Here is a 10,586-nt window from a genome sequence, read left to right as displayed (position 1 = left end):
GGGGGGACATATTACTGTGCAATCCTGTGCATCTATACCCAGAAGAAAGACCTACTGGATTCAGTGGGGCTTACTTGCTATTATGTGCAGGATTGCAGCCTTGTGCAGGGTTTATACAGCACTGCCAAGCGATTCATTACTATTGCCATAGTGCAGATATTATTTCAAAAAGATATGTAATGACATTCAAGACCAGTCCTCTGGGCGTCTACAGAGTGCCGCTCCAATGTGAGGCAGGCAGCATCCTGCTTTGCAAGTAGTAGAAGAGTGGCTAAGAGCCTACGTCTGCAAGCAGTCCGAATCTTGCCTTTGCAATGAAGTGATTAAACAGCCACATACTCTCTCTTAGCCTCACAACTGATACGGGGACAATATACTATTAACATCCCTTCTGGCAGCCTCTCCCAACCTGCTGCCTTCCAGATGTTGCTGGGCTGTAACTCCTGTCACCTTCTGACAGGAAGGCCAAAGCTCATAATAGGAATTGTCATCTTGAAACATCTGGAGGGTGCCACTTTGGGGGAGGCTGCCTTACAGGACCGTTGTAAGCCTTACCAATATAATGGGGTTTGATGTGCTTTTTACTCTCTCAGAGTGCTATGCAAATGCTTACGATCCTTCAAATGCTTAGAAATTGTCAAGCAAGAAGGCACGTAACAACAACGATCCAACCAATAGTGGCAAACTTAGAGTGGTATGACAATGGGAACCAATGACTGAGAGATTCAAGAGGCGTTTGAGGCAACTGGACATAGCCCTGTAGCTAGCCTTCCTTGTTAGGTGGGGCAGCCACATTTCTCAGTGGGGAATGGGTGTGTGGGGAGAGGTGCACAGCACCAGCCAGTCACCACACACACACTGGTGGAGATGATGTGAGATCAAGACCATGGGAAGGGAAAGGTAGTGACTTTCCCCCTCATTCCTCCTCCATGCAGAGAGTGTGTTAACTTACATGAATGAAGTTTAATCTGTTGAATTGTCTCACCATGTTTTGAGAGATCCCTAGGAATACCAAGCTCAAAAGAGACTTTGCCTATAGCTACAGTCCCCTTCACCTGTCTCTAAAATCTGATTCTTCATGAACTGAACTACTTTAGTAAAGACAGTGAGCTCCTGAGGTTGGCTTTGATGCTGCACTAGTTTTAGATTCTACCTGAAAACCAAACTTATCCATATTACAAGTTTAGGGAAGGGTAGAGAGAAAATAAATTCTATAGGGTGCATTTGACACTTCCTTAAGAGTCTTTCATTCTAGTCTTGTTCCTGGTATTTAGATTTTCCTTCCTGTTGGACTATCAAGGGAAAACCTTTTAACTGGCTGCTATATAAAGGATGAACCAAGCATTTGGAAACTAATTGTGGAATGCATTTTTTTTTTACTGGTTACTGGGTTTCTGTCCAGAAACCCTAAAAAGGCCTCATGCTGAGCTGCACATATTGGGAAAAGCACAAATTAAGCGTGAGTTACAGCTTAGGTGGCTGGCCGGCCAGCCAGCTAACTAACTGTAGTGTTTGTTGTTGTTATATGCCTTCAAGTTGATCACGACTTATGGCGACCCTATGAATCAGCGACCCCCAATAGCATCTGTCGTGAACCACCCCGTTCAGATCCTGCAAGTTCAGGTCTGTGGCTTCCCCTAAGGAATCAATCCATCTCGTTTGGCCTTCCTCTTTTTCTACTCCCTTCTGGTTTTCCCAGCATTATTGTCTTTTCTAATGAATCATGTCTTCTCATGATGTGTTCAAAGTATGATAACCTCAGTTCTATCATTTTAGCTTCTAATGTTTAACTCTCCAAGAGTAATGTTACAATACTGGCTATTTTTTTCAGGATCACTTAAGTAATTACAGGTGATTGGGATGATGAAAAATCCACGCTTTCCCCAAAGAATCCTGGGCAGTGTAGTTTGTGAAGGGTGCTGAGCAGGGCTGTGCAGTCGGAGTCGTGGAGTCGGAAGCAATTTTGGGTGGAGTCGGAGTCGGTAGAAATCTACCGACTCCGACTTCAAAATAAAAACTTTCATAGAAATTTAGGAAAGTTTTCTTGTTCCAAAATTTTAATCAAATAAATATATTTTATGTTCTATCAATCTAGCCTGATGATTCATGTGGTGGTGATGAAATGCCTTGTGCTACCATTTTACTACAGTAAATTTGTTATTACTAGTTAATATACATTTGCCATTTATGAAGGAGTCGGAGTTGGACAGTAGAAAAATAGACGAGTTGGAGTCGAAGGTTTGGTGTACCGACTCCACAGCCCTGGTGCTGAGAGTAGATTGGAAACTCCTATTGCTGTGACAGAGCTCCAGTGGCCAGAGTGATTTAACAGTCAGCCCCTTTTCTGGGGATTGTAGCTCCGTGAGGGGAGTGGGGCCCATCCTAGCAACTCTCAGCACCCTTCACAAACTACACCTCCCAGGATTCTTTGGGGGAAGCTACAATTGTTTAAAGTGGAATAACTTTCTTTGTTCCTTCCACTGTTCTTGGGCAGCTCAAGGGAGTCCTGAAACTGACTAGACCGGGAGGGGGGAACCTTGTGGCCCTCCAGATGATGCTGGACAACAACTCCCATCATCCTTGACCATTGGCCATGCTGGCTGGGGCTGATGGGAACTGGAGTCCAATTGCATACATCCGATGAAATTGGATGAGACAATTTCATTCTTAAAGAGAACGTTCCAAGAGCTCTCTCTGCATGAGAATATGTGGGGCACTTCACACAGCTGCAAGCAGCAACTCCCCCTCTCCCCCCCAAAAAAACCTGAGCTGGCCTTTGGCTTGCTGGCCTGTTGAGCTTCAGCATGGCTTCCAAATTCCACACAGCACCTAATGCATTGTAGGGCCTCACCCACAGCAACACCTGCTTAGCTGGGGGAATTCCAGGCACCAAGAGACTCCAAACTGGCTCATAGCCAACACGCCAGGAGCCCAAAGTCTTTATTTCCAGCCCTATAATTATGAAGTTTATTTTATAGAGGCTTTGCCATCAAAGCTGAGCCTGCTGGAAAAGACCTTATGAGAGATAAGAAGCCGCCTTTGGACCATCTGTCGAGGAACCCTTTCTGCATCAAAGGGACGGCCATGGAGGTGCAGAGGATTCTGGGATAGTGTTCACGTGGCCCTCACCTTCGCATCATGTGACGTGAAAGCACGAGGGGAGGGAGATGGGGCTGAAGGGCCTCATTGGCTTTGCCAAGAGAATACCTCCATCAGTCTCCACCACGACCAGGCTAGTAGGAAACAAGAGAGGCCCAGTCTATCTGAAGGAGAGCCCCCAACATCATCAGGGATGCCGCTCAACAAGATCAGCCTCAAAAGGCCTTCTCTCCATCCATTATTAGGAGGAAAACCTATATTGGATTTCTCAATCTAGGGAAGACAGAGGTTCTGTCCATCTAGGTGACTGTATTCAACCTGTTCCGGAAGGGATTGCATTCCTCCTAAAGGATCAGGTTTGCAGTTTGGGGGTGCCTTTGGATCTAACATCGTCATTAGAACCAGAGCTTGGAAAAGTTACTTTTTTGAACTACAACTCCCACCAGCCCAATCCAGTGGCCATGCTGCCTGGGGCTGATGGGAGTTGTAGTTCAAAAAAGTAACTTTTCCAAGCTCTGATTAGAACCCAGGGTAGGGCCTGATGGCACATGAGGCTACCCCCTTGCTGACGTTAAGCAGGTCTGAATTTGGTCAGTGGTTGGATGGGTGCCTCCTGGAAACCATGTGGATGCTGCTCTGGGTTTGACTTGTTTCTGTGGCTCAAAGCACCTTTTATCAGCTTCAGCTAATATGTCGTGACCGTACCTGGATTAAGGCAGCTTAGCCACAGTTACCCATTCTCTGGTAGCCTCCCACTTTGATTTCTGCAATGCGTTTTAAGTTTGGAGGAGGGAGGTTTCTTTTAAAATGATCTGGAAGCTGCAAGTGGTTCAAAATAGGGCCGCACAGCTATTAAGTGGCACTTGGCGTTTTGACCGTATAAATGCCAGTGCTGCGACAGTTGTTCTCGCCCAAGTTAAAGTTCTGGTTTTCACCAATGAAGTCCTAAACAGCTTAGGACCAGGTTACCTGAAATGTCACCTCCTCCCACATACATCTATGCAACCCTTAAGATTCTCTTTGGAGGCCCCGTTCCAGGTGCCCATGCCAGGTAAGGTGAAGTGGGTGGCTACCAAGGTGAGGCATCCCAGCTATGGAAGAGCCTTCCCAAAAGAAGTTCACCTGGCACCTTCTCTATGGTCTCACACCAGAGTTTTCCACAGAAGCGTTTGAAATTGTGTTTCAAACTTGGGGCGGGGAACCTGGGACCTTCCAGGTCTTGTGGGGACTACACTTCCCACAGTGGTGGCTGGTGCCCATTGGGACTGGTAGGACGGAAGGCAAGACCAACAAAAGGTGGAGCCAGAGCAAATGAGAGGCAGAGCCAACAACTTCTAGCTGTCTCCATCCTCCTCCCTGCCGAGTTCTACAAGGGGAAATACTGAGGCTATAGAGGAGGAAGTTCACAGGCAATGCCACCCCTTGGACTGGTTGTTAAGTAGGAAAGCAGGTGGGGGCTGGCTGAGGGCAGAATGAGGTTGGTGGGGCAGTGCCATAGTTGCCCTAATGGACTAGCCTCCGCTGAACTCCCATCAGCCACAGGCAGCATGGCCAGTAAATCAGGGATGATGGGAGTTGTAGTCCAGTAACATTTGGAGGGAAGTTCACCACCCGTTTTAAATTAAACTTGGGCTCTTGTGGCATCATGTGCTTTAGACCAGGCTATAAACTGTTTCTGTTGTCTTTGTTGTAATGAAAGGGGTGGTGGAGGTGGTTGTTTTTGCTATCTTTTATGGTTGATTTTAAATTATATACTTTATTGTTAATATTACCTTGTTTGTAAGCTATACAGGGAATATATATTTAACAGGCAGCTATGTAAATTACATAAATAAATGCTAAATAAACAGGAAAACCAGCAGCAGGCAAGACACCAGAGGATAAAGAAGTAAGCATACTGAAATGACAGAACTACCTGTGGGCAACTTCCAGAGCCAGGGGCAAGGTCTCTGTCCACACACTAGCAACCAGCCCATAGGGGGTGCTGTTCCCCAAAGCCACGGCCTCCTTGGCTGTCCGGAAAGTCAACGATACCAGAATAGGTCCAAAGATCTGGAACAGAGTACACAAAGCTCAGTTTGAATAACGGGCTAGAAAGGAAGAAAAGGGGGTTCCAGACCCTACAAGAAGAATAGTCCAACCCTGGAATCTAGCAAGAATAAAACCCAGTAGTCCGGAAAAGGTTCCTTCATTTAAAAAGGAAGGACCTATGCAAGCTTCTAGTCCTCCTGGTTTGGGGGAGGGTGGGCACTGGAAGGCTAAGGGCAGTGTGTGCTGAAAGCTCAAAAATAAATTGGCCAGGTAATTCAGTGGCTGCAAGGTAGGACTTTATCCCGTAGCTCTACGGGGGTCTTGTAATTTCCCAGCAGAGCTGGTTCTATCATTAGGAAGAGTAAAGCGGCCACCTCAGGTGACAATATTTTGGGCACCATTAATGAAGCAGCACATTGGCCATTAATCAATCCATTGTTTCTCTGTCCCAGTAGCCTTTACTACAGCCCAATACCCTTTTGCACCTGATTGGAGCTTGGTCAGTCCCACACAGAGACAATTTTTCCTCCATGCACTCATGCACTTTTTTTTTTTTGCACTTAATAACCAGTCTGGTAAAAAAAAAAAAGTCTTGATGAACTTCAATGCTTGTTCAGTTTGTTGTGACCAGCCGGTCCCAGGGCCCCTCCAGTCTGTAATGCCTTTTTTTTTGCAGGTGTATTCTGCAGCTTGGGCTGCAATAATAATGCAATAATCAGGCATTAGTATTTCCATCCCAAAACTTTTGCAGGGACAAACAGTATTAAAGCGGGGTTGCATATAACTGCCTGATATCATCATGAGCACAAGTCATCATGAATGTACAATTAGAAGGAGCCCTGGAGGGGTCCTTAGTAAAGTTATTACAATAGGGCCCCACTCATATGGCGGGTTACGTTCCAGACCCCTGCTGAAAACAAAAACTGCTGAAAAGCGGAACTCATTGAATAGAATGGTGCGTGACGCCCGAAAACCGCCATAAAACAAGCGCTGTATGAGTGGGGCTTTAGTCTAATTGCGTCTAATTGAGACTGCTGCATTAGCGAAGAGCCATAAAGTGAAGCGCTGTAAAGCGGGGCCCTACTGTATATACTGTTTCTTTTGTAAACGGAATTTTTAATATGGCAATTCTTATTTCAGCCTCAAGAAGGTGCCCTTCTTCCTCTTATCAGACTGCATAGAAAGACTAGGCATAGTTTTATTTGCTAGACAGGCTCCACAAATACATGTTTCTGGACAACTAATAGCTCCACTGCTTAATCTTTTTTTTAATTAAGAAAAAGTAAGACCATGGGACTCACACCGGCTGGAAAGCCATGGAGTCGGCTTTCAGAACCTAAATGCGTTGGGTAAGCTTATGGTTATGCGGTGGGAAAAGAAGAGCCCTTTGTGCATGCTCAAAGGTACAATACCCTGATTCCTCCTATTACCAACATTAACGTCTTGGCAGTCAAATCAGATTCCAGGGCTCGGCCCCACATCCTCCTACCTCTTGCCTGACACAACGGGAGGTAGTATGCACGCCAGTGATTAAGGTTGGAGGGTAGAACAGCCCACTTGATGGGAGGGACGCCCAGGCTTGAAAAATCTAAATCGGGGGGGGGAAATTATTTATTTAAAAATATTTACATCCTGAGATGCCCAAGACAGCCAATAACGACAATACAATTTTAAATGCAAAGCAATTAAAACAGAAGATAAAACATATCTTAAAAGCCACATTATTTTAAAAAATAAATCAAGAGCAGGTCACACCAAAGGCACTCACATGAAACAAGATCTTAACACCATCAAGGAGGGCACGGATCTAAAAGAGTAAGTAACTAAAAACCACAGAAGAGATTCCCTTCCCAAATACAGTAGGGCCCCACTCATACCGTGAGTCAGGTTCCAGACCCCCGCCAAAAAGCGAAAATCGCCAAAAGTGGAACACCGACAATAAAATGGCTCCCGATGCCCTTCTCGGAGCGCGTCATGCCAAAAAATGCTGAAAAAGCAGAACAAGCGCCGTATGAGTGGGACCCTACTGTAATTGAAAACCGGCGTATTAGCAGAACGCCAAGAAGCGGAATGCCGAAAAGCGGGGCCCTAATGTAATGAATGCTGGCGTTTGGATTGGGGCCAGGCTGTGGCTCAGTGGCAGAGCATCTGCTTGGCATGCAGAAGGTCCCAGGCACAATCCCTGGCATCTCCAGGTAGGGCAGGAAAAGACACCTTGACTGAAATCCTGGAGAGCTGCTGCCCATCAGTGTAAACAATACTGAGCTAGATGGACCAATGGTCTGACTCGGTATAAGGCAGTTTCCTACATTCCTCTGCATTCCTCCACTGGGGAGATTTTGCAGAACACGGCCTTCTTGGTTGTAGCATATGGACTACATAACTCACTACCAGGGCTGACGAGGGGGGGGGGGAAGCCGGTACAAATTACCAGGGCCCGACAGTCCAGAAGGGGGCCTGGGGCTTGACTATGTTGCATATGTTTTTGTACTTCTCGGTAGTATTATTATTTGTCGATTGTTTTTGACATCCATTGTAAAATCAGTGAATTTAAAAGAAAATAACAGGGCATATTTGTTTTTTGTTTAATATAACATATGTGATTTTAATTTAAGTTTTTTAAAAATGTTGTTTAATTCTTTTTATATGTTCTTTAAGAATACAGTAGGGCGCCCTGCTTTTCGGCGCCCTGCTTTTCTGCGTTCCGCTAATAGGGCACTAGAGGGCGATCAGCTGGAGCGGGGGCTGGAGCTCCCCGCACTCCAGCTGATCGCACCGGAAGTGGAGAAGATCAGACTCCCGCTTGAGCTGATCGCGCCTGAGGAGGGGAAGATCTGATCTTCTCCTCCTCCGGTGCGATCAGCGGGTTAGGTTCCAGACCCCCATGCTACAGCTATTCCGCTTTTCAGCGGTTTTCGCTTTTCGGCGGGAGTCTGGAACCTAACCTGCCGTACGAGTGGGGCCCTACTGTACAGTAAATGTTTTCTTTTCCTATTCCATGTTTCATTTGTATACCAGGCAAGGCATATTTGTTATTTTTGCACATCAATACAAATCCTGTGTAAAGATTTTTAGCCGGTCCACCCCTGCTGGGGGGGCCTAAATTTTTTTTTTACCGGGACCTGAACCCACTCTCAGCGGCCCTGCTCACAACTCTAGGAGCCTTGCTTTGACCCCTCTTGATTGGCATTTTGACATCTTGCGAAAACTGATTTATTTCATTGTGCCTTTGGGTAAGTTGTTCCTTCCCCCTCTCACACACACACTTTATTCTACTCTGACGACATACATTTGTGCTGTTGATTTATTATGCTATTCTATCTTTTATTATTTAGTAAAACTTAGTTTTTTAAAAAAACACCTTAGTTGCTTGACCGTGTTCTTAAATTTCTGGTTGAACTTTTCGGTGAAAAAAGTAGCCTAGCCATTTAGGTACAAGTAAGATTCACAGAATCACAGAATTGGAAGGGGCCTATAAGGCCATCAAGTCCAACCCCCTATTCTATGACAACTGACCAGTGTCGGACTAGACCAGGGTTCAAATCCCCAAGCAGACACGAAGCTCACTGTGTGACCTTGGGCCAGTCACTGTCTCTCAGCCCAACCTACTTCACGGGGTTGCTGCGACGGTAAAACAGGGTGTGTGGGAAAAAGACAATGTATATTGCATTGAGATCCTTGGAGAAAGGGTGAGATATAAATGAAATGGGCCTCAAATACTAGCTTAGCTTGGTAATGCAGGTATGTTCTAAGTTAGGGGTGGGCAGAAAGTGAGACTGGGATCTACTGCCATAACTTGGGGTGATCTGAAGTAAAATCGGCAAGGATTTCTGACTTCCAGTTAAAACAATAGCAAAACCATTTTTTGTTCTAAATTGAGATTGCCTTATTCCTTATATGCCCAGCGAGTCACTGCAGTTTTCAGGAGAGCTTCCTTTCAAGTTCCAAGATCATCAGAAGCTCGCTCCACAGTAACTTGGAGCAGGGCTTTCAGAGTGGCTGCCCCTGTTCTGTGGAACAGGATTCCTGTCGAGCTATGACAAGTGCCCACTATCTGCACTTTCCAGAAGACATTTTTGTTCCAGCAAGCTTAACCAGCTGGATGAGTATGTCTGTGCCATTCTGCACTGTTTTTAAATTTAACTTATCTTATTTTGTGTGTGTGTTTTTAACTATTTGAGTTGTTTATTGTATTTTGTACATCACCTTGATATGTGTGGAAGGTGATAAATAAAAAAATAATAAAAAAATATTATTTAGATTGTTGAGAGGAAAACTGTGTGGGGTGTGTGTGTGTGTATTTGTGGGGGCAATGTATGAATGTGAGAGCAAATGAGCAAGGGGACTGCGCTTTCCGTTCTGGCCCTGAAAAATAATTCTTGGGCCGAGGATGTTCTTGGAGGCAACCCGCTCGTTAATTCTACGTGGATAACTTTCCCCACTCTGTGCCATCACTTTGCATCTGGCCTTAGCTGATCTCGAGATTCTACTGAGAGCCAGTTTGGTGCACTGGCTAGAGTGTCAGACTACAACCTGGGAGACCAGGGTTTGAATCCCCACTCTGCCATGAAGCTCACTGGTGACCTTAGGCCAGTCACTGCCTCTCAGCCTAACCTACCTCACAGGGTTGTTGTGAGGATAAAATGGAGAGGGAGGAGAACCGTGTACCTCGAGCTCCTGTATATCCAGTAAATGCAGTAAAATAAAACAAATACTGAAAAACAGAAGTAGTTGGCCCTGACGCCTACCTGCTCTGTCACTGTTGTTGTTTGATCGTATTTCAGTACTACTACCACCCCCTCCAGAAAGCCCAAGAGGTCCAGGGACCCTGCCTCCTCCTCCGCCTCCTCCTCACCTCAGCCCCTTCTGCTCGAGCTTCCTCCACAAGGCTCTCGATGGTGCAGCGCTGCTTCTCGCTGACCAAGGCTCCCAAGTCCACGGCCTTGTCCAGAGAGTCCCCCATACGCAGCTGCCCCATTCGGCGTTTCAGGCGTTGAATGAAGTCTTTGGCAATGGATTCCTGTAGGAACAGCTGAGACCCGGCACTCTGCACCTGGGCAGGGGAGAAATGGCACGCTCTTAAGGACCACCCTGCAGGAGGGGAACAGGCAGCCTTCTCGGGAGCCAGTCTGGCCTGCAGATAGCAGCCCAGCCATCAGAAGAAAGGGGGGGGATGTGACTGAATTCATTTAAGGAAATCAGACTTGATACAGAATTAAGAAGGCAAGAATTGCTTCATTACATCATAATTTAAAAAAAAGAAGTTACTTTTGCAAACCTTGGTGTTCCCCCAAACCTGCCAATACCCCTCTCTTGTGCATGGGTAGTGCTGTTTTGGCTACATATGGAGCCCAATATTGCATATATATGTATACACACACGCTGGAGATGGCAAACACCATCTTAAAAGAGGTATCCCCTTTTCTCTCACATGCAGGAGGGAATGTCTTTTCCTA

The 10,586-nt window shown here is 46.0% G+C and overlaps 1 protein-coding gene across 3 annotated transcripts in view; it reads right to left on the bottom strand.

Annotated features, from left to right (window-relative positions):
• ALDH16A1 (aldehyde dehydrogenase 16 family member A1) overlaps window positions 1-10,586 on the bottom strand; it is a 65,033-nt gene that overhangs the window by 33,635 nt on the left and 20,812 nt on the right. For all 3 annotated transcript variants that reach the window (XM_061589595.1, XM_061589597.1, XM_061589596.1), the window contains 3 exons: window positions 9,986-10,183; window positions 6,620-6,718; window positions 5,015-5,151 (listed from right to left, as the gene is read on the bottom strand). In XM_061589595.1, coding sequence (XP_061445579.1) covers window positions 5,015-5,151; window positions 6,620-6,718; window positions 9,986-10,183 — 434 coding nt within the window. The remainder of the gene's footprint in view (window positions 1-5,014; window positions 5,152-6,619; window positions 6,719-9,985; window positions 10,184-10,586) is intronic.

The sequence above is a fragment of the Rhineura floridana genome, chromosome 11, assembly GCF_030035675.1.
Source record: "Rhineura floridana isolate rRhiFlo1 chromosome 11, rRhiFlo1.hap2, whole genome shotgun sequence".
NCBI classification, from domain to species: Eukaryota; Metazoa; Chordata; class Lepidosauria; order Squamata; family Rhineuridae; genus Rhineura; species Rhineura floridana.
This window is presented reverse-complemented; position numbering and strand designations above follow the sequence as displayed.